Below are 27,942 nucleotides of genomic sequence, written 5' to 3' on the forward strand. Positions count from 1 at the left end.
CCCCCTCCCCCCACCGAGTCACCAAACCCCCCTCCCTCCCTCTTCTCCCAACTTCTTAACTTAATTGAACATTGTATCCAGATCACCGTATTGATCACCTAATTGAACATTGTATCCAGATCACCGTACCTGGGGGGGGGGGAGGTAGGAAGACACGTCCCCTCCCCACCCCCAGGGATCAACCCTCAACCTTCAACCCACGTCAACCCACTGAACTCAGGGTTACAACCCTGTGATTCTATTCTGGCTAACAATCAATCCAATGCTCGACACTTCACATCATCCATACAACCTTACCAAGCCGCATTGTGCCACTGTCGTCGACATACACAAATACTGTACCTTACCACAGGGGACAGACAGGTGGACCTGCAGTGGACCACCAACACTGAACATTTTTTTTCACGAGAACAAGAGATTTTATTCAGCTGAGAGAACAATACCTTGGCGAATTGGTAAACCTCAGTTAATCGAGATTAGAATCGGGTTCGAGTCTTTTTTTAATCTAGCTGAGAAGGTGGGGAGAGGAGAAAGGGTCTCTCAGTTGAATAAAATCACCTGACGACAATTAAAATAAAAAAGATAAATTATTCAATCTCTTCGTTGTGACGTTCTTGGATTAGGCTTTACACGAAACCCAGGCGATTCTTTTCAGCTTCGGGTGTAGACAATCTACTTCTGGGACATAAGTTTATTCTGCCTTAACAAGCTTTCATTCAGCAGCGTGGGGGAGGGGGGAGAGCAGGGAGAGAGACGGGGATATGACCTCCAAGAACATGGGGAAGAGGGGGGAAGGTGGGCGGGGGAAGGGAGGAAGGCGGGAGGGGGAGAGGGGTTTCCCAACCCTTCATATTCTAAAAACCCTTCGACCGTCACCCTCCCCCCACCAACCTCACTCACCTCCAACCCCCCAACCCATTTTACACTAACACCCCTCCCCCCGATATCGCCCCTTTGCCCCCATGAAGCAATTCCAAGCTTAAGCGGCGGTAAATTTCAGGAAGCAAGATCCGGTAGGCGGCGGCATCGGTCGGTCCTTGGGCCGAGACCATAGGAACCCTTTCCCTTGCACGCTTCCATTCAGACTGCCGCCATTGCGATCTTATCAAGACGAGGACACCCCTCTACTCCTTTAGTTCAAGTTTGGTTTGTTTCTATTCGATATTAGATATACTCTGGGTGTGGATCAATGAAGAGTGAGCACACAGGATGTACGAAGCGAGGAGCGTACGCCAGGAGTCGCTGAGGAGCTGCCGCAGAAGTCGTCACGTTTGCCTAACGAGCTTTAGGGACTGCTGAGGCAGGTAATAATCGCTGATGGGATTCTGAGAGGAGTGCGGGATTCGAACCCAAAACTAAACGAATGCGATACAAGTACGCTTTCGATTATACGCCATTAGCGGGCAAGACGCACTTTCCTTAAGGTAAAGGTAAAGGTAAATGGGCTTGCAACATCACCACCATCACCATAGTTCCTTCGTTACAATGATGTGGTTTATGTATCAAGCGAATTCCATACGATGTGCGTGTGACTGTCAGCGCAAGCAAAAATGGTGTAAATCTACCCAAATGCAATATACAGGAAAGGAGATACAATTGTACGGTTCCGTCTTTTTTAATGTTTGTCATCTTAGTTTCGCCCGTGTGACCAAAGGCGAGAAAAGTGTGGAGAAAGACTCACCGTGCGTGTGCTGGGCTCGTGATCGACGGCTATTACCCTCCGGATGAGAGATCAACTCGTATATGGCCCACTATGTGTGTATGTGTGTATGTGTGTATGTGTGTGTGTGTGTGTGTGTGTGTGTGTGTGTGTGTGTGTGTGTGTGTGTGTGTGTGTGTGTGTGTGTTTTGGAAACCTTGGCGGATGGGAAGGACCCGCGTGTGTACGCTACGTGCATGTGTACATCTGCCCTCATGTGTACACCTGCACTTGGTGTCCACGCGCGCACAAATCTATACATCTCATCCACACTTACACCTACATAAAATTACACACGCATGCGCGCACTCACACGCGCACACACACGCGCACACACACACACACCATTACCACTATTCACCACCATCACCACCACTACCCCACCAAGATATCACCACTACAACCACCACCATTTCCCCACCACCACCAAGACACCACTACCACCAACACCACAGTACCCCACCACCACCACAACCCATGCCCATCACTATCTCACTACTATCCATGACCATCACTAAAACACCACTACCAATGACCATCACTGCAACTATTCCCCATACCATCGCCGCCACCACTACTTTCAGTTCACACGAAGACAAGAGTCGACGGCGACCGCAACCTCCCTACAAGAGGCGCACTTCTCCCCCCCCCCCAATTATTCAATTACGGAACTTTTTCCTCCACCCCCCCACCCCCGGGCCAACACTCTCCCCTTTTTGCATTAAACATTACGGCATCTCGTTGATGACACAAACACAACGTCTCCGTGAACTGCATGCATGTGAGAGAATGCGTGAGAGAGCAACTGGTTGCGTGAGGCTGAGAGTAAGAGTGTGGTTGCGCGGGTGCAAAAATGCGTGAGTTTCTTAAGTGTGAAAGGAAACGATTGACACGTTGCGTGAGATGATGAGAGTATGGCCAAACGTTTAGATATGCACGAATGATGAGTAAGAAAGTGAACAAGCGTGAGAGTATGAACAAGTGTGAGAATATGACGGGTGTGAGAGTGCGAAGTGATGTAGCAGTACGGAATGAGCGTGAGACCAAGTGGGACAATATTGAGTGTGAGAGTACGAACGGGTGAGAGAGAAGAGCATATGGCGACTGCAACATGATTGACAGAAGACGTGAGAGTGTGAGAGTGAACGAATGCGTATAAATCTCTCTCTCTCTCTTGTGTGTGTGTGTGTGTGTGTGTGTGTGTGTGTGTGTGTGTGTGTGTGTGTGTGTGTGTGTGTGTGTGTGTGTGTGTGTGTGTGTGTGTGATTCATCTTGGTCTTTGGATCACGGGTTGGACTTCGTAATCGACAGCTATTTCCCTCTTGGAAGAGAGCTCAGAGCTCGTATGACCGATCTATGGGTAATGCACACACACACACACCCAACTCCCCGCCCACGAGAGTTGGAGTAACGACTCGAAGCGCAGCGATACTAAAATTATTTCAGCCCTGGGCAGGATTCGAACCCGGACCGCCGTAGTGACAGTCGGAGACTACCAACCGCGCCACCTAGAGTGTGTGTGTGTGTGTGTGTGTGTGTGTGTGTGTGTGTGTGTGTGTGTGTGTGTGTGTATGTGTGTGTTTACCTAATTGTAGTATACAGGAAAGTAGTAACGCTCGCTGGGTCCCGTCTCCTATTCTCTAATTTTCTAATATACATCGACTCAAATTCATATACAGTTCCAACTAAATCTGTATCTTTGATTTCCAACTATCATACTTAGATTTGAACTCGTGTAATGTTTGAGCTTGGGTTATGTCACCTTCCACATATTTATGCATTTATATGGAAAACTGTATTTCTCCACGTCCTCTAGACATGTGGTCTTAATTTACTCCCATAACGCACGCGTGATAATTATCTTATGCAAATTTCTAATATTCAGGAATACCTAATATTCAGAACGAAAACTTCTGAAAATATACGGCATTACCAAAATCCTATTAGCCGTAGTTTTCTCAATATCAGAGTGATTCGTGGTTGTAGTAAAGTACAGTGGCGATTCAATCAAACAGCCGGTTCCACAAACAGCAGAACAGTGATCATAATGTTCCGGTCTGTAACCACCGACTGTGAATTAAAGTCTTCATGTATTTTGCATTTTATTTATGTCATATGACTTATATCTGTCTTCTCAATCAGTGCCGACCTTCGAAAGCCTCGCTACCTAAGCATCACCTGACCAAGTGCTTTGCTAAGCATCACTTGATGCAATACCGAGTGTCGAGAGTCTATAGAGATGGATGTTGGTATCTGTGTAATGTAACCATCGAAACCCTTCAGTAGGAACAAGGCGTGTGTATCCGCCACGCCAAGACCTTACAATCCTTGTAGTACAAACGTATAATAAAGTATTGCACATTAGACTTTGATTAACCCCATTAATCCTCGTATGTGATACAATATGGAAAAATTACAAAGATCTATGAAACCGATTGCTGGCTAAACAAACCACTAATTCTCCATTTCATTCGACATTATAAAACTTGTTTACAATTTTTGCCTTTTCTGACGTCTTGCATAACTTGTTTTCAAACCAGACGAGTGAACCAATTGGGTACTAGCCAAACACTGCATTAAATTAGTACAAGTACTTGTGTACTCTTAGTACAGTGCAATGTTGGTACAACTAGGACACACGCCTTGTTAATACAGTGCAAGTGAGGCCATACCAAGTTATATCACGACGAAGGTATTAGTCATGCCAACCGAGTCGTTTAATTACTAAATTAAGTCCCGCTCGAGGAGGACGAGGAGGACGAGGAGGACGAGGAGGAGGAGGAGGAGGAGGACGACGACGAGGACGACGACGAGTAGGAGGACGAGGAGGAGGACGAGGACGAGGAGGAGGAGGAGAAAAAGAAAAAGAAATAAGAATAAGGAGAAAAAGAATAAAAACAAGAAAAATAATAAGTCAAGCCTCAGTACTTTACTAATTAACCGGCGCAACTGCTGGCGCAGTCTGGAAACTTTATTTGTATTTATATTCATTGGAGGGGAGTAAAACATTTGGCAATTAAATACCTTAATTAATAAAATTAAATACCTTTAATATAAAGTAATTCATTAAATAAACAAACTAAATACATTTAACAAATATAAACTGAATAAATAAATAAATGACAATGACGCACAATCGTCTCCAGGAAAATTGCGTCTACGTCATTATCGCTGTCTCGCTTTGTTTACATTCAAGAGAAATGACGTCAACAACGCATCTGCTAGAAAATTCATCTGCCATGAGCTTGTTCACGGGAAGTTGTTGTCGTACTTCAACAAATCCATTCTGGCTAACGCTAGACGATCTTAACCAATCGAGAAAGAAACCTCCACTTAAATTATTGTCAAATAACGTAGTTACACCTTATGCCAAGGGATATTTGTGCTTCCTGCAAACCGTACAAAGCGACTTAAGTGAAGGAGTGAAGGTACTATGATCCCCCCCCCCACCTCTCTCTCTCTCTCTCCTCTTCTACGAAGAGTGGAACCCTATGTACGTTTTGATTCGCTCCCCATAAGGGGGGTTAAGACCTTTAAACACACACAATGTGTATTATATATATATATATATATATATATATATATATATGTGTGTGTGTGTGTGTGTGTGTGTGTGTGTGTGTGTGTATACACACACACTCAGTATACATAATGGTCAACACCGGGGTTTTTTATTCACAGGGAAGTAGTCTCTCTTAGGATTATGCTCGTCTGCACGTGCGTTTGTACACATGTACTATACAACATTCTACCATCTGTATCTATACACACACATCAGTACAACGACGTCCACACTATTGGCTATCCTCGCAAGAACGAGGACATTCAGCCGTCAAGCGGAGGTTGGCCGGGTCGCCGGGTCGACGCGAGGCCGGCCGGCCGGCCGTCTCCAATTCCAATTCAAACTTTTGCTCCTCCTCCTCCTCCTCGTCGTCGTCCGAGCCGAAATCAACCAAAATTAAAACTTCGCTAATTCCGGACTTAATAAACGACTAGATCCTGCCCTTCCACCCTCCTTCACTCTCCCTCTTTTCTTAGATAATTACCACACGAAGTCTTTAAAAAAAAAATGGATCTGTGTGTGTGTGTGTGTGTGTGTGTGTGTGTGTGTGTGTGTGTGTGTGTGTGTGTGTGTGTGTGTGTGTGTGTGTGTGTGTGTGTGCGCGCGCGTGCGCTAACGACCTACGGCGCTTCCTAGCCGGTAGTCTACCTATTCCTGTTCCACTCTCCTCTTATCCTTTCCACCACCACCACCACCACCTCTCCCTCTTCCTCCTCCCCTTCCACCGCCACCATACTAGCATAGTCATCGTTCATGACAACTGTGGTTAACCATTAACTACCCTGACCAGTACCAAGTTCCCTCGTAACCCCTAACGACTCTAACGAACACAAACAATTACCAGTGGGCGACAACACACAACACAACAACCCATACCATACTGTCACTATCACGTACCCCTACCACCTAATTTACCACCACAACTATACCACCTACCACCACGACTATACCCACCACCTACCATCACCAACCCGACTACCACACGCGTCATCTTGGTTTCTTCCGTCTGCGACTTTTTCGTGTCAGTTCTGCTAAAATATACGACAATTATTCTCAACAGCCACTCAGCCAGCCAGCCACTCAGCCACCCCGAGGTTAGGGTGGCGCCTGCCGAGGTGGCTTCCTCTCACCATCCATCGTAAAAACAAACCAATTACTTCCACCACAGGAATGGTATATTGTACTGTAATGCACATGTGCACATTATGCACGTACACACGGGTACGTGTGTGCCCGCGTATATATATGATGTACATACACCACTTGACATGTATCTTTCCTGTAAAACACACATGTAAGCAGATGTGCATACGTACATGATCGTGAGCATACACAAAAAGTTTTGCATCGTGTTTCACTGACTGGAAACCCGCAGCCCTCCGAAGCAGGCAACGGTACTCAGGCTTACAGGGGGAGGAACTGCTGGTGGGGGGGGGGGAAGAAGAGGAGAGGAGGAGAGGAGAAGGAAGCGGAGGAACCAGGAGGAACGGGAGGAGGAGGAAGCAAGACGAGGAGGAGGCAGGAGGATGAGGAAGCAGGAAGAGGAAAAGGAAACAGGAGGAAAAGAAAACAGAAGGAAGAGGAGAAGGAAGAGGAGGAGGAGGAAGAGTAGGAGGAGGAAGAGGAGGAGAAGGAGGAAGGGGAGGAAGAAGAGGAAGAGGAGGAGGAGGAGGAGGAATAAGAGGAGGAGGAGGAGGAGGAGGAGGAGGAGGAGGAGGCAAGAAGGAAGAAGCAAGAGAAGGGGAAAGCAGGACGAAAAGGTGAAAGAGGTGAAAGATAGGGAAGAGGGTGAGGGAAGTGGGGACATCCTTCCCCCCAACTCGCGTCCGTCACGGAGTCCTTGCGTTTCCTCCGCTCGAGCGATCACTATTTGCATTCCGCATCGCGCGTCCTGAGATGACGTCACGTCACGTCACGTCCGACCTCACGTGCTGAAGTACTAGCGAGGTCACATGTCATGTCACACGTGACGATTTATACTAATGTAGGTATAGTTAGTTATCTTTTAATACATTCTATTAAAAATTATCCTTTCAATCCAGTTTCTCTAGATATTTCATTTTAGCTAACACTAGTCTTATTTCATTCACTAAACTGGGTTTGGCATTAACATTTTCAAAAGTTTTTTTTTTTGCTCACATTAGTAGTTTTTATCCACTTCTTGCCTGTTCATTTTAATAATTTAATTTCATTAAGAGTTTAGTTCCAACGTGACGTCACCACGCTATGAATTCATTCGACATGACGTCATCACAATGTTCTGAATACATGCGACATGACGTCATTACGCTACTTCAAGACAATGCGCGCACATCGCTGGTCCAACATGAGATGTCCTACTGTAGTATATCACGTATCACGCTCTGACGATTCCTTACAACGTATTCTTTTCCATTCTCCACCCTTCAACTTCATAACTTCCTTTCTTCAACCTTCAATTCCTTCTACTCTTCATCATTATCACCCACTACTACATAAATAACACCAACCGACGACAACCACCATTACCTTGTCCTTCTTATTTTCCCCCTTCCCTCCCTCCCCCCCATCCCTCAACCGTCTCTACCATCAGTCACTCACTCACGCACAAAATCCACACTAGTTTTATTTTATTTTTTTCAAATTTATTTTATTTTATTTTGTTTTCTACCGTGCATTCTACGTTCGTATGGTGAATTGCCTTTTCACAAGTTCATGTGCGTACAGCAATACAGAGTTTATGATTTTCACTGTTATTGACGAAATCTGTGCCAGACAATTTTACTTAATCGAGAGGCAAGAGATCTTCATCAAAATCAATATACTTGTAAATGTATATAAATAGATAAATTAACAAAATAAATGGGTAAATTAATATATATGTGCCGACCGACTTCGGACGCTTTGGGTGATGTCATGTTTTTCTTCCTTTCTTCCGCGGTATTTTGACAGCTGTGGTTGTCCTTACATTCCACGCCCAATGTTAATTTTTGACAGTATATCAAAGACGGCAAGGCAAGGCAAAGCACGGCTAGCTACGTTAGGTTAGGCAAGGCTGGGCTAAGCATAGCTAGGTTAGGCTATACTAGGTTAGATTAGGATAGGCTGGATTAGGTTAGGTTGGTCTAAATTAGGCGAGGCCAGGTTAATGCAATACGTTAGCCCAAGCCAGGGGAAAGGGACCAGTTGAGAAAAATTCTATTTCTCCTTTGCTCACAGCCTTCACATCATATATCCCTTAATACCACACACACACTCCTTGTTACTGGGTCAGTAGTGTAGTATCACCACCTCGCCACGACGGCCACCTGTGCCAATCTGAGGGGCCATTACCGCGTACGGCACTCGTGGGGGGAGGGGGGGAAGAGTACCAAGTCACGTGATCACTCGCATGTTACACAAGTGACGTCTTTAATATTTTCATCTATTCATTTAATAATTTTTCTATTTTTCATCTTCTGAATTATAAAATGGGGTACTTTCTTACTATGGTAAATGCAAGGGGGAAATAATTTTCTTTTAACAAAATCTACACAAATATAATTTTACTAATTGCTTCTGGTTGTTCAGACGTCAAACACTGTTCTTTTGCCAAACATTATTTGTCTAACAATATTTGCCAAACAAAAATCACTGCGTCTGGAGAAAACTTTTTTTATATATATATACTCAGGCATAGGCTACGTTTTCTTTTTTCGTGTCAAGTACAACACGCACACATAATGAACATACATCACAAGCCCTTTCCCCCTTATAAGGGGAGTTGCCAAATCAAAGAATCTGCCCCTCCCATCAAGTGAGAACATACTAGGACAACCAATGTACAAAGTAAAAACAAAGAAACAGAAATCATAAATGGATGAAAATACTATTGTAAATCAACATTTGATGATAATCCTAATAACTGCAATTCAAAAACACATTAGCCTGCACTCAACTCATCTCCATACTCAAAACAGATGCAAGAAAAAAAAAAATTCAAGTAACAAGCGAAACATGGTGTTTATTTCGATAGACTTGTTGGAAGAAGAAGAAGAAGAAGAAAAAAAAAAAAAAAAAAAAAGGCAACAGTATTGTGCTAAAACTCATCTTATTTGCTCCTGAAGGCTTGAGTTTCGATCCCAAAAGTTACTGATGACTGCTGTTTGGTCTGGCTCCCTAATTTGTATTTCAAAGACAATAACCAATGCTTTATCCTTGACCACAATGTCACCCCTAAAGAGGTGGAGTTAGGTGCTAAAGGAGAGATTTGGGGATGGTAGCTGAATGGAGGGATAGCAAAGGCAAGTTTCAACCGTGGTTTGGAAGCTCCAAGTGTAATCTCGTTTGATTCCATGCTATCGTATCAACAATGCTGTTGTATTTCATGAGTCTTGTTCCCAGTTAGAACCATTATATATGGAGGCAACTGTATACTACACAATCAGGTTGTCATAAACTTGGTGCGTCACAACCACACTTTTTTAGCAGCCCCAAGGATATAAAAGAAAGCAACCTTGCAAGCTCTCTTATTTCAAGATAAGGCACACAGTATAAAGCCACAATTGCATTAATTGCACCAACATGTGTCCAGACCAATACAGTAACTTACAAGGATGTGCTGGATTCTAGACTGTTTTGTCTGTAGTCCATCCTCTTTACAGGATGTTATGACTCAGAATAGTCTCAATTTCACTGGCAAGCCAGTCCAAGCAGAACAGAGATCAAGGAGCACCAAGCACTTGAACGTTATGAAGGTTATGGGTGAGAGCAGGAAGGAAGGAAGGTAGGTAGGTGATCCTTTACACCTGAGGTACGGCATTGAACTGGTTGGCTCCACGGCCATGAGACTGGCTATTCACAAAAAGTGCAATTATTCTGTATCAGATGAAAAAGTTGGTTCTCAAACATATGACCATTCATACTTTTGTGGCTTTCTCTGGTTTTTCTTGCTACCTCCAGATGATTTTATTCACTTGTGGGGGAGACCTTTGGTCAAAAAATTGTCCAGATGTAATCTCTAACTTGTGATAGAATGATAAAAATATTGTAATTGTGATGGTGATTTTTTTTCCCACAGCCAAATAAAGTATTATGGATTGTATACATCATTATTAAAAAAAAAACACCCCCTTGAACTATACGAACGTGTATACAAGAAAATGTTAATAAGAATCATAAACTCCTATACAATGTTGAAAGTAAATATATTTGAAAGTAGACTACTGAATTCTAAGTCTTCCTCTGTATGACCTTTACCAAATCTGCCTGAAAAACTTGCATGACAAGACCTTGTTACATTTTTCATTCCTCGAAGTGTGCTTACTTTGATTTCAAGAATTTTGTTTACAGAAAACACACTAGGAGTTACTGCATTCTGACACTTCAGTGTTCAATTTTATGGAAAATTTGTACACCAGACTGCCTCAATAGAATCCTAATACATTACTCAGCTATCTTTACTTTTAGCCTTGCACAAATACTTAGAAACATTTATGCAAGTCAACATAGAATAGTCCTAGAATGTAAACACGAGGAAACAGCATACAAAACAAACAGAACAAGTCATCTTACACAGCACAATGTTAATATAAAATTTCTGAGTGACTTATGAACCAACACAAGGCCATGTACATGAGACCTAAAGCAAGAGAGAGAAAGATTGATAGACACACACATACTACAGACAGATAGATCCATGACAGGAAGAATGATTAGGCTCTATGTGGACCCAAGTAAACATGAAGATAAGAACACACTGATAGGGTTCAGTTCAAAACAGCTTCAAAATTAGTTCACTCAAAGAACCACATATGTACAAATTGCAAGACTGCTGCATGATAACTATTATATGAACATTACTGTCTACATCATTATTATCTTTTACCTGACTAACACTATATGGGGAAAAGGGCCTGTGGTATACAATACATACATTTCTGAGGAATAATTTTACTTTTATTATGGTTGATGCTAGGCTATTTCATTCAGTTATGTGCAATTCCTTTGGAAACAATCGGAATAAAACCCAGGTATTTCAATGAACCCTTCCATTAATCAATCTGTTGCCCCATAGTCTCTCTTGGAGGAGACTCACGGCTACCAGGTAACCAGCAATGGTCATCAGGTAGACTAATAGATCACTCAAAAGAAGAAATATTGTATTGTTACCTGGGGATTGTTAGTGTGGAACAGTGTAGAATGAGGTGTTCAGCGTCTTCTGTGTGGTGGCTGCATCTAGGGCAGTTTGATTTTGTGGCCAGGCCAATTTGCAGATAGATGGATAGATAGATATACTATATATATACACAAATACAGTATCTTGTGTACTTTTGCTGTCACCCCCTTTTTTTTTTACATGGAGGAAAGGGCCTTTGGTTTATTGTACCTTGATGAGATCCCCTTGTATGACTGCACCAGAGTTTTCATCCTTTGTTTCTTGGGTATTTTGGTGTCATTTGCAAAAATGCTTATAACTGTTTCTAATCATTCCCCCACACTTGTGCAGATCAGGAACATAGAAGTGGTACTTTTCCTTGTGACTCAACTTAAAGTTCACATTCTTCGTCTCAATTATCCATAATAAAGATGTCAATCCTCTTGCCAAGCATCACACTACCATTGCCCAAACTACTACCTGTCCCTACAATCAGGTTTCCATACAAATAAGTGTACAGTACATACCCAAACTCCAACCATCCCAAAGATTTATATATAGTTGAGTACATCCTCTTACCTGTGGAAGAGAAAAATGGTAAAAGTTAGATTAGGCAAGAATTTCACAAACATAAAGCAACGAATTTGTCACATCCTGAAATTAAAATTTCTCAAAAATACAGGTGCCAGTTTCCAAATACCAGTTCATGTCTGTGTGTATTGTGTATATGTAAATGTGTATTGAAATCAGCTCAGTACACATGGAAGTGAAGAGGTTGTTGTTGTTGTCATCATTCCCTAGACTGTCCGAGCAGTCCCGTCTCCCCAAGGAATGCCACAGCCGAAACTGGGTTTTCCCACAAATCCTTTATAGAGTGTATGTTGTGTTGTTTGCATGCATGATTGTGTATAATGCAGTCTTCCATTATGTGTTGTATGGTATGGGCCTACGCAGGTGGCACCGATCCCCAAGAGGAGCTACGTGCCTTGGGGAGTGAAGAGGTTGTCATGACTGTCTACCTATTTACTAAAGGTCTCTTCCTCTTTATAAGGGAGGTAGCTGGCCAAGCAAGGCATCACCCACTCAGACCCATTCCACTCCCGTCCACACTCATTGTTTCCCTCTCACCTCAGTTCTTCATAAGTTACAGTGTCTGGCCCAGTTAAGGTGTCGTATACAAATAATTCTGAAGGAAACAGGTTTTATCTTCTCCAATTGAAGTTAACCACCTTCAATATAACATGGTAAAATCTACAAATTCTGTTGTGGTAAACCCGATTATTTCATCAACCCTGTCTGCATCCCGGAACACTTAGACCTTTATTCTGGCTGCTGTCATACAATCTTATTCAACTATGCACATCTCCTTTGGCAGTGAGGAGCTTTCATCCATCAGAATTAACCCCATCCACACTAGGTGATGTTATGTCTTCATTCTGGCTGCTACCAGGCTTTCAGGTATATATGAATTCATATGATGCACAGGAATTAAACAGCTATGTGGTAGACTATATTCTAGCCAAGATTCATCATTTACCTTGCTAAAACCATTTGTCATTAAAAAATAAAAGAGGTAAACATTCTTGTACTGCTGTGCAGGTGCAAACAAGAGCTAGGATGGGAAGACTAACTAAAGAAGAGTAATGATGCTCAGAAATGGAAAGTAAACCATTTGAGGTTTCTTAATGATTGCACTGGTGGGGGAACATCATAAAATGACTTCACTGATTGATATCTCTGGGAGATGTCTGAAGATGCGAAAATCTGAGGTGAAAGTAGAAAGAGTATAGTACATACAAACATATACCATGGGCATTTTTCCCCCTTACAAGGGAAGTAGCCAAACTCGATGGCTAAATCCACTTCCACCAATTTCATCCCCATATACTCCACTCCCATTCCCCAACCCTCCCTCACTCCCTGTTTTCTTGCCTACTCCTGGATAATGGGTCATCTCTACATCTTGCCCACTGCCCTGGGTCAGAAGCAATGTAGCAAGACACAGCGCATCCACAGCAAGGCCGCTTCATTTAATCTATAATCCACCCTCTCCATTTCCTCATGCAGAAAAAGAGAAGATGGAGAAATCCCTTCAGGCTGCATCAAAATATTATTCACACACACTTCCTCACCTCCCATCCCCCACCCTTCTATGCCTCACAGCATCATCCATACGAGTACACAACCATTCTCCACTCACCCATCTTCTGTCTTCTCCATTCCTTCCTCAACAGACATTCCCCTCTTTCCCAATGCCCCTTTTATCCTATCTTGTCCTTGGTTGCCTCCTCATGTTCACTCCCTCCACCTCTGCCTTCCACACCTCTTTTACTAATCTTTCTTCACTCATTCTTTCCACGTGTCCAAACTATCCCAATGTACTCTTTCACCAATACTATCTCCCAACTTCCTTTCCAACCCTGCTTTCCTCCTCACCTCCGCATTTCTCACTATCCATCCAAGTAACTCCTACCATACTTTTCAGCCATTCCATGTCAAACATTTAAACTCTTCCTCTATTATGTTACATGTTTCTGCCCATTAAGAATATAGTAACAAGTATCTACTATGTTCAATTAGCTCGGTGGTTACCTCGTGTTTATTTAGCAGTGGTTTAGAAGACTGAAAAATAATCTCAATATTATCTCATCTCCATTACTGCTGTCCTAAAACACCGCCTATTCTTCTTCCATGCTCCTGTGGTGTGGTGTTGTGCGGTGTGTACATGTGTGTAGCAAGTATTGTAGAAGACAACTAAAATGCAAGAAAAAAGGGGACTGGAGATTTCCCTTTCTGCATTTTTTTACAGCAAGGATCCGAGTCATTTTTTGACTATCTTCTTTAATAAGAGGGAATGACCATTTGCTTATACATTGTGGTTTTAGTTTAAAATAATTTCAGCCTCTGAACTCTCATGATCTCCAGCTGCATTATATTTGAAGTCCTTATGGGATTTCTTCTCATCTACTCTGTAAATGCTGGCATGTACATGTGGGGATGGTTGGCATGTAATGAGGAGGCAGGTGTATATAGTCCCAGTTGTCAGGGCCCTGCTGTGTATGTGCTGCACTGCTTCTGACCAAAGCAGTGGATGGGGACAAGGATAACCCTTCATCCACAATGACCCATGATAAAAGGTACAATTAATGAGAAAGGAGAAAGGGACCCTTGCTATATATGTATGTACTTATGTACATACATACATGTACATATACCAATGGCTTTTTCCCCCTTACAAGGGAGGTAGCCAAAAAACAAAGGCTAAAAATCCAATCCCACTCATTCCATCCCCACATACTCCACTCCCGTTCACACCCCTCCCTCTCTCCCTCTTATCTTGGCTCCTTCTGGTCATCCCTGCATCTCGCCCACTGCCTTGGGTCAGAAGTAATGTAGCAAGACATGTTTTGAGCTGCTAAATATAGTAGCACAACACTGAAATTACAAAACATATACATATTTACATGCACTAGATGTTGCAAGATACAAAGACAGGTCACTACAAGCATAGCTTCCCTTCCCATATAAAACTAGGTAAATACATACATGTATACATGCATAAGAACATGTATATTTTAGATGTGCTTATGTATGTAAACATGTATTTTGTAATTTCAGTGTTGTACTACTATATTTAGCAGCTCAAAACACAAACCAATCTCAAGTTGGAACTAAGGGAAAAACAAACAGAATGTTTGCTTTCCCCTCGAGTCTTCAGTGACAATGCTTACCACCAAAATACTTTCAATGGTCAGATACAGCCAACTTCTCACTTTATAAAAAATTAAATAATAGGCCTCATTTTTTATTCTCAACCTTCAGAGAGTACAATAAAGATTTATAGTCAGAGGCAAAACAAGCAAGCAAAGAGGCCAGTTCTATAGTTTACTCTTAAAATAACTCTACCCCATGTGCTTTACTAATATCTCTTTTGGGAGACCACAATTCACCTTGTGTACAAAATCATAAAGAGGAACTTAAGGTCTATGCACATGGTGTCACTGTTCTGTAAGAGAAACATCTGCCTCCTAAAGAGTTCCTTGTCTTTCCTCTAGTCAGGGCATAGCCCTATAGGCCAGAACTCAGTCCTTGGACTGGGGCTGTGATCTCAAGAAATATATGGAGCCTACTAGAGGCTGCTGCCAGCTTTCTTGATACTGCAGTGACCTTATGAAACAAGAGCTAAATTAATCATACATGTACTGAAAGCTCTTCTTTCTTACACATTCACATCAAAACAAATATACATTCAATCCACTCTACTTCCTGTTCTCTGCTTCACCCCCACATTTCTCTATCATTGCATCATTTACCATACTTTCCAAACACTTCATCTCAAAGGCTTTTCCTTTATGCTTCTCAAATTCAAAATCTCTCCTCCATACAGTAAGGAGGAAACAATCCCTCCCTCGTATAACCTCTGTGTATCTTTCCCAAAATACCTATTTCCTATTCGAAACAAAAGGGCACTGAATGTAGTAGTGGAGAAGAGGTATATATACATACAAGGAAAGTCTACAAAGATGAAACAAGGTAGTATACAAGATGTATAAAGTAGAGTGAACTAAAATGAAATACAAGATGCAGGAGGCCAAACAAAATGCAGCCGTCTTTCCCAACTGTAATATACAGGAAAGGAAAAGAAGCTATGAACAAGAGAACCCATTTTTTTCTCTCTATCAAACTTAGCTTTACTTTGTTTATGGGGGGTGAGGTAGTATGTATGAGCAAAATTTGATGCAGACCGAAGTGATTTCTCCCCGTCTTCTCCTTTTATGCATGGGAGGACGGAGAGGGGGGGGTCACCGATTTAATGAAGCGGCCTTGCTGTGGATGTGCTGTGTCTTGCGACACTACTTCTGACCCTGGGCAGTGAACAAGGTGCAGGGATGACCCATCATCCAGGAGGTGCTAAGATAAGAGGGAGGGTGGAGGGGTGTGGAATGTATTCAGGGATGGAATGGGTGGGAATGATTTTATGCCTTTTCCTTTTTGGCTACCTCCCTTGTAAGGGGGAAAAAGCCTTGGTATATGTATGTCGTTAAACTGATTGTTTTCTTTTACATTACACCATGAAGTGCTGTATCTGTACAGAAAACTTTGCTTCTTGATATCCTTGAGGCATATTGTCTTCTTTAATTAGTTTCCAAGCACTTGCAAAACTCATAAATATGAAGTGACAAGATGAGAGAGGTCATAAAACAAATTCTAACAAATGTACTGGACATATGCTTGGACTAGATCACCCTCCTTATAATGGAGGAAAAGAGCTTTTGTATGACCTTGTGACGCCTTCCTGTCCCACACCAGATCATCTGTTTTGTTTATCTACCCATTTTGGACCAATGGTAGGTGCCTGTACGTGGCCCTCCTGTGAGGTGAATGTCAGAACGGTTTCCTTGTTGCCCGTTTTCAAAACCCATCAACACTTTTCTTTACCTCCATCTGGATGTGCAGCCCTGAGGGACTAATAATCTCTGGACAGGGCCTTAAATCTCTACCAACTTGCTACATTTCCTTAATTTTCTCACACGAGATGAAAGCCAGCAACTGTGCCCTTGTTCTTTTACTGAAATTCTGGGCTAAAGTCCCACAGTAGTACAACATTGATGAGAGTCCATTATTTCTTCTCAGAAAGACCTATGGATAGGCCTGGGAACCACTGCCAGACACTGTGGAGCTGGGTTTCCAGTCACAAACTCTTCACAACATTTGTCCTTGTTATCCACTCCTTTCATTGACTTGGACACTATGATCATGACACCTTTTTAAAGTAGGGAAGGAGCTTGTCTAGTAATTTTGAAAGGAATAAAAGGATGCTTTGGAAAGAAACGGGGGAAAAAAAAAAAATCAATGTGGTGAGTCAGAGAGAACAGGGCAGCTGGACAGTTATCAATGAAAGCTGTCTGAGTGAAATGAGAAGATTTCAACAAGTTGTCGATTGTCGAAAAGGAATAAGAGGCTTTGATTATGGTGGTGAAAGATAAGATAATGACTGATAGGAAAGGAGAATGATGAAGCTATTGCAGAAAAGAAGGTACAAGTAACACTGAAAGACATGAAAACTGGATATGCATCTAGATTGGTTGGATGTTACACAGAATGTCTGACAAAATAATTGTAGTGGAATGGTTGGCAAGGTTGTACAATACATACCTAAGTGAATGAAATATCCTGGTGGACTGAAGGAGTGCATGTATTGTTTCACTTTACAAGTGGATGGAAGAAGTATGAATAAAATATTTTTTGGATGGATCATTATGTTGAGTATGGTCAGTACAGAATGTGGACATGTGATTAGGAGGGGAACAGATGGAGTGATTGAGGAAGAACAGTGTAGGTTTCAGATAGGAAGAGTGTGTCCTAAAAAAGTCTAAGATAAGACAGGTACTCAAGACATTTAGTAAAAGGTAAAAATGCCTTTGTTTTTTGGCTACCTCCCTTGTAAAGGGGAAAAACCCATTGGTATATGTAACAATGTTTTCTGGGCCTTCATGGATTTTTAGGTTTATAACAGGATTGAGAACTATTGTGTTACAAATGTGAAAAAATTCTGTTGAAGGAAGTAAAATTTTTGTATTAGTAGTAGGACATGCATGAGGGTTGGAAATGGAAAGTAAATGCTTTCAGGGCTGCACTAGTTGTGTAACATCACCATGGTTGACATATTTGTGTACAAGCCAATTTCATGTATAGTGCAACCCCTATTTATTTATTTATATATATATTTTTTGTAAAAAAAAATTTTTCATATAACCTGTGTATAATGCATCCCCAGTTTTTGAACATTACTAGTAGGCCTAATGTAGTCAAAATATTGTAGTGCTGGGCATCATTCTGGACAATTTTCATTGCAAATAAAGGGTCTTCATTCTTTTTTTGTACAAAGATACTCTAAAATGGTCAGAAAAACTACTCAAAACATCCAATATGATCTAAGATTTAAATACCATACTTTTGGTCACAGTGGAAAGGCGGCAAAATCAAAATGTACATCCATCCTACACATCCCATACCTCTTAACATTGATTTATGATGTGGGTATGTGTTACAAACTAGCAAGTTTGTAGTAAGTGCACACTACATTAAATTCCTTGCTTTAAAAGGTTCTCTATAAAGAGGCACCATCCTACCCTCCTCTGAGAGGTCAAGTTTGTGATGTTAAATGATATCATGATTAATATTCTGAAATATTAACAATTATTCATTCAACCAAAAGAAGTTGTTCCTATTGAGCTTGTTGTATATTTAGCCTATAAAGCCTATTGAGTATTTAGCCTAATTAAGCCCCATTAATATCCAAATAATTAGAAACCTACCTTGATTAATCCAATTTGATGTGTAACCATCTTGTATCATCATTGATTACACTGTTACAGGGCACTTTCATTAAGCAATGGATAAACATATTACTATCCAAAGAGTTAAAACATACTAACCTCTTTTGAAGACTTCTTGATGAAGTTGGTGTCTGTGATAGAGAAGGCATGACGCAGAGCTGTGACAGGATCTTCAGCATATTCTGGGTGCTGTATCATGAACTGATGCAAGTGGGCTGATGTATACATTGCTGCATCTGACCCAGCATGGCCATCGAAAACACCATAAAAGGCATGTGGGTAGCCCAGCTGCAGAAAACAAAGACATCAATAAAGCCATATTACTATAAAATCCACAAACGAATTTCCAAACCATAAATAAATTATATCAAAACCAAGGATAACACAATGCAGACTTTGGTACCATCTCCCAATTGATATTGTACCAAGACACTACCAGCCATCATTACATGTCATTTAATTTCTCAAACCTATCAACCCCTTCAACTCCATTGTATTTATAATTTCTGTTTTAGTTAGCATCATCTGATATAATTTACTTACACAGACCAAAGGGAAGTAACTCCTCTACTAATCAATTCACTACAACTAAAACATTCTAACAAACCCAACACCAAAGACCAGCAATGGGTACCTAAATGTGGAGGTCTTGCAAGATGGTTGAAGAAAGTCATTACCCTGAAATCCATCTACAAATCATGACAACACCCTCACCTCCATCTGGAGGTATGGCCCGAAAGGAGCTGACACTGCCTCTGGACCAATTCCAAGATCTCTCTTAATTTCATGCATATTTGCTCAATTTTCATACTGGGAGAGCTGGTAACTGGTAACTATTCTCCTACTGCTACAAGTTGGTGATAAAGAAATGTCCCACACTAATGCAACACACAAACTCAAGGTCTTTTTCTATAGAAATCTATGGGAAGGCCCCAGCTGCTATAAGGCTGTAGATTTCCATTCAATGAAACTCAAATCAGCAATTATCATTTCACCACCTCAGTACAGCTGTATCTAACTGCACTTCACCTCATTGTAATGCATCAAGACATTCACTATCTGTTAAGTCATCATACTGCTTATGTATAAATGACCTCTCTTCTAGCTATTACAGTGGCCAGCATCTTTCAATGAATGTTTACAATATGAACAAGTTTTACAACATAATGACTTGTTTATGTTACAAGTTTATGGCCCCAAAATAAATGCACCCCACAGCTGAGAAAACATCAGCTATTGTACTACTTATAAGTAGAGGCAGCTGCCCAGTCACCACACGAAGTTCTGTTCCCCCTTGAGTATATCTCAGCCCTGAAGACACAGGTAAGGGCATATTCCATTCGGGATGCCACTAAATAACTTTCCTTAACTGAGCCCACCCACCTTCCCCTGCACTGTATGCATGTAAACTTTGAAGTGACAACAATGATGGTTGCTATACAAATCTAAAACCAAAAGATACACATTTAATGAGAGTGTACAACTAATACTGTTCCTCTGATGGAGGAATAAGAATGCTGTCATTATGTTCCCACAATACCATTAAAGGCAACTAAATGAGGAGGAACAAAATGGAGAGGGGATCCACTTTCTTTATTTTTCACCCACAAAGTCATGACATACCATGTCATCCCCTTCATGCCATATGGTATATACACACATTATAACTAATATATCTTTTGCCATACAATTAAGCAGTGGAGTGTGAATCAGCTATGGCTGTTGGGCCATGCTGTGGAACTAAGATATAGAGGACAACAAATGGGTGCTGGATGGGTACTGGATGGGTGAGGGATGGGTGTTTGCCTTGTATGGGCCACTTCCCCCCTTATAAAGGAGAAAGGGCCTTTTGATACATGTATGTATAGCCAATATGGCAGTACAGACATACCAAAGGACCCTTTCCTCCTTATACAGGGGGTGGTCAGGTCAACACAAAGGACTTCCACAGCAGGGCACAACAGCGGGAGTTGGTTTATCTACACTTCTTCATTATGATGACCACCCCCCCCGCTCTCCTTATTCACTCAAATAAACAACCAAGTATATGAATAGACAGACAACTGAATCACTAAATGGATAAATAAATAATGTAAATAATTCTCCACTTGCATAATGGTGTGTCAGTTTGGTCAGGCTGAGGATTGATTACTAAGGTATTGGAGTCCACAAGTGAGAGACAGGACTTTCTGGTTCTGGAATCTAGCGTGGGAACAGAGTAACTGGTACCACAGAATTATGCAAATATAGTAATTTGAACATGTTAACAGCTCCATAGCAACAGAGAAATTCACATTTATCACAGGGAAATTCCTGGTTTTACCAAATACAAAGAAAAAAAATAAGAAGAGCCAAGAAAATAAAAGGGAAGAAAAAAATACCAAATTTCTCAGATAAGAGGGAGGGTGGAGGGGTGTGGAGTGTATTCAGGGATGGAATGGGTGGAATTGATTTTATGCCTTTCCCTTTTTGGCTACCTCGCTTGTAAGGAGGAAAAAGCCTTGGTATATGTATGTATGTATGATTAACAACAGTAACAAAACCTATGATCATTATGCATCCCATGTTTTACAGTGTATATCTTGACTAGCTCACCCCACTTGTAAAGGGAAAGTGGGCATTTATAAGTATATGTATATTCAACAGGCTAATAATTTTGTCTTTACACAGAGCCAGCCCATCTTCACCTTAACAAACCTAAATCTGTCCAACACCACCAGCAAACACTTCTTTGTGCAAACAAAACTGCAAAGTCATATGCATACAAAAGCCAATTCAACTTCTGTTCAAAACAGTACTCCCACATCAATTCCTCTCTCCTCATCCATACTATGAATGACTATATCATGGAACCAGCATAACTTCCATCTGTAACCGGGCAACCAATAAGCCACTTTCAATATACATTATGTATATTGTATATCACATTTCCACACTTTTTTCTTCTATTCCTTCCCTCTCTTCAATTACTCTGTTCAACCAGTCCTACTCCAGTGCTGCCATTTTAATTCTTAACTATGCTCAAGTGTCAGACTAGTAACCAAATGCTTGGATTAACTTTCATTATTTGTTTAACAACCGTTGCCCCAAGTTTCACCAACTGGAAATTCACAGCCCCACAGTGGCTGGCACAGGTCCCCCCTGATCTCTCTAGGATGAAATTTTGACCATTATTCGTGCTGTATTAGTGTGGGACATTTAATGTCCTTAGGTAGTAGGAGGAACCGAGGTCAACAGCTGTCAGCCCTCCTTATGTGAAAAGATGGAGGAAATACAAGTGATGTTTTGGATAGATCTTGGGCCCAGTTCTGAGACCAAATGCCAGCCCCTTGGGGTTGTACCTTCAGATGAGGGCGAGGGTTTATGTCAGGTTTTGAAAATGGACATCAGGGAGATTATTCTCTTTGCCATCCATCTTGCAGGCCCAGTTCTGAGACCAAATGCCAGCCCCTTGGGGTTGTACCTTCAGATGAGGGCGAGGGTTTATGTCAGGTTTTGAAAATGGACATCAGGGAGATTATTCTCTTTGCCATCCATCTTGCAGTGCCACCACCAATACCCATCAGTGGTCACTTGTCCACAAGGGAAGATCTTACAAACACTATCAACATACACAAACACAAGACTCTAGCAGAATTTGTTAGAGTACAATACTCACATTAAGACCATACATTGTGTCAAGATCCTGTATGACAATGTTGCGGTCCTCCATCTTGCGCCTTGTGTTCTTGATGGCCCAGTGGCTGACAGGGAGACAGCGTGGCAGTCCCTTCACCTCTTCTTCTGTCAGTGTTGCCTTCAGGTAACGGATTACTTCGTTGGCTTTGGAGGTCACCTGCTGCACCAGCTTCATGGAATCGTATGCTGCAAGAGTGGGTCAGTATAAATTTCCTTACAAGTTGAGAGCAAAGGATTACCTAATTTGTGTTATGCAGAATCAAGAGCTACTTTAATAACATAACACCAGTAACAATATAGATACCTATATCTCAAACTCATAGAGCCTAATGTTAACAGTTATGTAAACATTGAAATAGTACCAATGTAATTAAAAAATAATAATATAGGTAATAATACTAATAATATTAATCTATCTATACACCAACAGTTTTTCCCCCTTATAAGGGAGGTACCTACTCCTACCCATTCCACTCCCATCTACTACCCTTTCCCCCCCTCTCATCTTAGCTCCTCATGGATGACTGGTCATCTCTGTATCCTGCCCACTGCCCTGGGTCAGAAGCAATATAGCAACACACAGTACATCCACAGCAAGGCCACTTCACTTTATTGGCAACATCCCCCTGTCCCCTCATACAGAAAAAGAGAAGATGGGGAGAAATCCTCTCAAGTTGTGTCAAAATATCACACATACGCACCCTCTACCCCCCTTCCCTGCCCCTCCCTTACTTCCATAACAATATCATCTATACACAGTTACTCTCATCCCTATCTCCTGCCTTAGCCCTTCCTTGCTCAACAGACATTCCCCTCTTTCTCAATTTCCCCTTCACCCAATCCATCCATCTCATCCTCAGTTATCCCCTCAAGTTCACTCCCTCCACCTCTGACTTCCACACCTTTTACTAATCTTTCATCCCTCATTCTTTCCATATGTCCAAACCATCCCAATAATCTTTCATCAGCCCTATCTGGCATCTCCTTTTCCACTCCTGTTCTCCTCCCCATTTCCTCATTTCTCACTCTAGCCTAGTAACCTCTACCATACTTCAGACATTTCATCTCAAACATGTTTAAACTTTTCCTCTCTGCCTCTCTTAAATTCCAAGTCTCTGCCCTTTACAATACTGTCGGTACAATCACCCCTTTATACAACCTTCCCTTTGCATCCATTCCTAGATACCTATTTCTCATAATGCTTTTTAATCTCCCAAGGCATTTCCTTGCTTATCTCAATCTAAAATTTACCTACACTTCCACTCCTCCCTTTCCTGCCACAATAACAACAATAAAAATAAAAATAATGTACTCTATGTATGTACACAGGCAGTGCCCACTTTCAGCTCAAACAGCTCTAATAACTTTTAAGTCCTTGAGATCAGACTATGAACATAAGAATGAAGGAGACTGCAAGAGACCATAAAGCCTGCACTATACAGTTTCATGTACATTACCGACTATCATCCCCATCCATAAAACTGTGTAACCTTTTCTTAAAACAACCGGTAGTTTCAGTGCTCACTACATGGTTACTTGATCTATTTCATTCGTTGACCACTATAGGTAAACCAGTTCTTGCCTATTTCCTTTTTAAATAACTACTGCTATAGACTACATATACTCAGAGCCCTTACATGCCTACGTGCAGCCCCGGTGCAAAGTTTTCAATGACGCCCCTGACCTCCCCCCTTCACCACTTCTCGCCTCCGCAAAAACCGCAAATCAACTGAGCATGAATAAATAAACGGAAAAGAAAATGTAGATATTTTGTGTCAAACTTAATTTCTTATGTACGCATTTTAGCTATTGGCTTGCGAAATAATTTAACAGATTTCAGAATTTGTAATGTCCTTCTTGCAGAAAGGATAAGATAAAATATTTACCATTTTGTTGATTCTAACGCAAAAATTGTCGATTACGGTAAGATATTCTAGGCTTCTTTGACCTATTTTTTTATTATCATTATTCTGTTAGCTTAGTGGGCGACAAGTCCAGATTTGAACACCCCTCCCCCCCGCTATAAGCGCCGCCCTCGGCCATATGCCCCTCATGTGAGAGCCTTGCATATACTGCATATTCTTTGTTGCTACCTATCCATCTACATACTCATAGGCTTCTTACACCTTTCACTATTACAAAGTTGCACTTGTGTTCTGACTGCAGCCAGGCAATGTCATTCACGCAAGAGAAGCATCAACACAGGGAAAGTTAAAAATATATTATCAAACACACTAAAAGCAAGTAGTACAATTTTTTAAGGATCTTAACAGCCACACTTTCATAGTGTAGTTCTCATGACAACAGTGGATGAGTTTCACAGTTTTGTTTAGATTCTTGTACAAATAAAGCCCTCAACCCCTTGAATATCTTGGCATAATAGATCTTATGCCACACTCTAGACTTAGTAGCTAGAGTAAAATTTCTCTAGAATGTGCAATTTTATTCATACGAGGTAATGGAGGGACGGGTAAGTTAAATTGTGTGATTTAACATGGTTAACTCAAGTCTGTAACCGCTTTTCTTTTGCCCTCGACCCCGCAGCCCTGAGGCAACGATGACCGAATTCTGAATAGTTTCTGAGAAGGAACGACGCTGAAAAACTGCCATGTCAACTTATGTGTCACATCCCGATGCGTGCGTGAGCTGATTATTAAATATGTGGGTGGCAGTGAACTGATGTATGTAGCGTGCCAGTTTTGGCTGCTTGGGTTCGTGCGTGCAACAGTTAAATAGTGCTTGCGTCCCTGTGCTACTTCACGTACGCATATGCGTTATACACATGCTCGGATTTTGTAGTTCGATGTTTACGAACTCATTTTTTTTTTTTTGTGCGTGCATTTCAGTAGCATTTCCATTTTTATCCCTATAAAACCCTATTATGTTCAACAAAAACAACGTTCATGAGTTCAGATGCACCACAAATTCTTTTAGGCCGCCTACTGAAATTACCTACATAAACAAAATACCACATTTGAGCATCTTTAGTAGTATCCATTAACAAAGTTAAAAACTAGTTTCAAATTCACGTTTTTACTTCAGTCCATCAGCGTCAGTCGTGCCATATAGATAATATAGAGGGCAGTTAATTGCAGTTATTAAAATACTAATGGAGAATGATGTAGAAATTCATAAAAGAATATTGAAGTTTATGTATACATTTAAGTTACACATCAACGAAATTTTGTGATGGGGACTCGGGTGAATGGTCAGTATTACCCGATTCGATATATATATATATATATATATATATATATATATATATATATATATATATATATACACACACGCATTTTTTTTTATTAAATTCATTATTCTTTTGCTCCACTATATACACGAGAATTCGATTGAACTGATGGGCAGGTAACATCTATCCTCTTGTTTTACGTCATGCCGTCTTCCCCTTACAGGAAAATTTTGCTCGAATCGTTTTTTTTTTCAAATTAATTCCGCTAGTAGCATATTCCCTTCGCTGGCCCAGTTTTATCTGTCTATTCGTTTATTTATCTATATTTCTATTTCTATTTTTGGTAAATCTCTCTCTTCCATCAACATTATGGAAGATTAATCTTTGCTGGTCGCGTGTTCAGTAGAAACAGTAAGACCTACAACGGGAATATGCAGTCCTCCTATTTACAAAACATGCATTATACAAATACTTTAAATATTTGAACAATAACGATTACATATTTCTATTCATCACATGTCTTTTCATACAACGGCACATTGAAAATAACAATACTGCAAATCTATTCTTACTTTTTACAAGTGATTTAGTATCATTTCAATCGTTTTATTTTTTTCTTAGATAGGACTCCTAATTATTATATGAACACTGGATGCCTTCAACTTTTTTTTTTATTCACAAGTATATCATTTCAACAATTTGTATTGGATTACATTTAAAATTACGAACGACAACAGGCGGTTTGGTGGTAAAAGTACATTTCTATCGTATTCCCACAAATCCACATATACAAGCGCACGAGAACTTTTCAAAATCGACAAACACGTACTGTGATTGGTAGAGTCGACGGTGTCGTGGGCGTGGAGACCGTTGTCTTCGCTGCTCCGAAGGTGACGCCACACGGAGCGCCCCACGTAGCTCTTCACGTACGGCGGACATGATCTGCAACGGAAACAAATAAAATTATAAATAAATAAGCAAGTAAATGTATACAGAAAACAAATAAATTGCCAAGTAAATTAGATTGACTTGAACAAATGAAATAAATATATAAATAATAAACATGCACCAAGTGCTTTTTTCCTCTTGCAAGGGTGGTAGTCAAAGTCAAAGACATAAATCCACTCCCACCCATTCCATCCCCACGTACTCCACTCCCATTCATCACCCCTCCCTCTTTTCTTGCCTCATCTTAGATGACGGGTCATCCATGCATTTCGCCCACTGCACCTGGTCAGAAGCAATGCAGCAAAAAACAGCACATCAACAGCAAGGCCGCTTCATTCAATCGGCACCCCCCCCCTCTCCGTCCCCTCATGCCGAAAAAGAGGACCGAGAAATCCTTAGATATGCGTCAAAATACCATTTAAACATACTCCTTCACCCCCATTCCTCACCCATTCCCATGCACCACAGCATCATCCATACACAACCATTCTCCTTTCACCCCTATCTTCTGTCTCCTCCCTTCCTCAACAGACGTATCCTTCTTTCCCAATGCCCCTTTTACCCCACCCATCCATCTCAATTCTTGGTCGCTCCCTCATGTTCACTCCTTCCACCTCTGCCTCCCACACCTCTTTTACTAATCTTTTTTTCCCTCATTTTTTCCATGTATCCAAACCATCCCAATACTCTTTCATCAACCCTATATCCCAACTCCCTTGCCATTCCCACTCTACTCCTCATTTCTCACTCTATTCAGTCCAGTAACCCCTACCATATTTCTCAGGTATTTCATCTTAAACACATTTAAGCTTTTCCTCTCTTATATTCCATGTTTCTGCCCCATACAGTGCTGTCGGCACAATCACCCCTTCATACAATCTCCTCCTAGCATCCTTTCCCAAACGTCTACAATAAATATGGCAAGGTTCACCCTTAACATGGGAAAGAGGATGAGCAAGTCAAAGCATACGATTGTTATACATTAAATAATCGCAAATACTTAGTAAATAATTATATAAAATAGTAAATAGTAATATTAACGTTCAACTTATTCGGGGAGGGGGAGAGTGACACCTGACTAACGAGGTTAAGATTAATGAGGGTGTGACAAACCCCATTAACCGCTTCAAAGTTAAGTTTTGTTCCAGACGATTTTATAAATTCTCTCATTCGGGAATTTAAACTTTTATGCTCTCCAATATTTGAAACGAAAACTAGTTTCGAAAATGATAAAACAACATACTAGAAAGTGCTTTTGGTACTCAAGAGTTTTCGAGAGAATGTGAACAGTTTTAAGTATTTAAGGTCACATATAACAGGGAATGGAGGACAATGTACGAGGAAGAGACCTGGAATTTCAGGGAGACAAAATGGCTAAGTTTGAATGTGTTTGAGATTAAATGGGGGTTACGA

General features: G+C 41.1%; 1 protein-coding gene across 1 annotated transcript in view; it reads right to left on the bottom strand.

The window, feature by feature from the left end:
* LOC143023514 (uncharacterized) overlaps positions 1–27,942 on the bottom strand; it is a 551,512-nt gene that overhangs the window by 376,605 nt on the left and 146,965 nt on the right. Inside the window, exons 2-4 of the mRNA XM_076182052.1 lie at positions 26,411–26,523; positions 22,375–22,580; positions 18,816–19,004 (exon numbers count right to left, since the gene is read on the bottom strand). Of these exons, the coding sequence (XP_076038167.1) occupies positions 18,816–19,004; positions 22,375–22,580; positions 26,411–26,523 (508 nt within the window). The remainder of the gene's footprint in view (positions 1–18,815; positions 19,005–22,374; positions 22,581–26,410; positions 26,524–27,942) is intronic.

The sequence above is a fragment of the Oratosquilla oratoria genome, chromosome 3, assembly GCF_046742065.1.
Source record: "Oratosquilla oratoria isolate Oo_2021 chromosome 3, ASM4674206v1, whole genome shotgun sequence".
Classification (NCBI taxonomy): Eukaryota; Metazoa; Arthropoda; class Malacostraca; order Stomatopoda; family Squillidae; genus Oratosquilla; species Oratosquilla oratoria.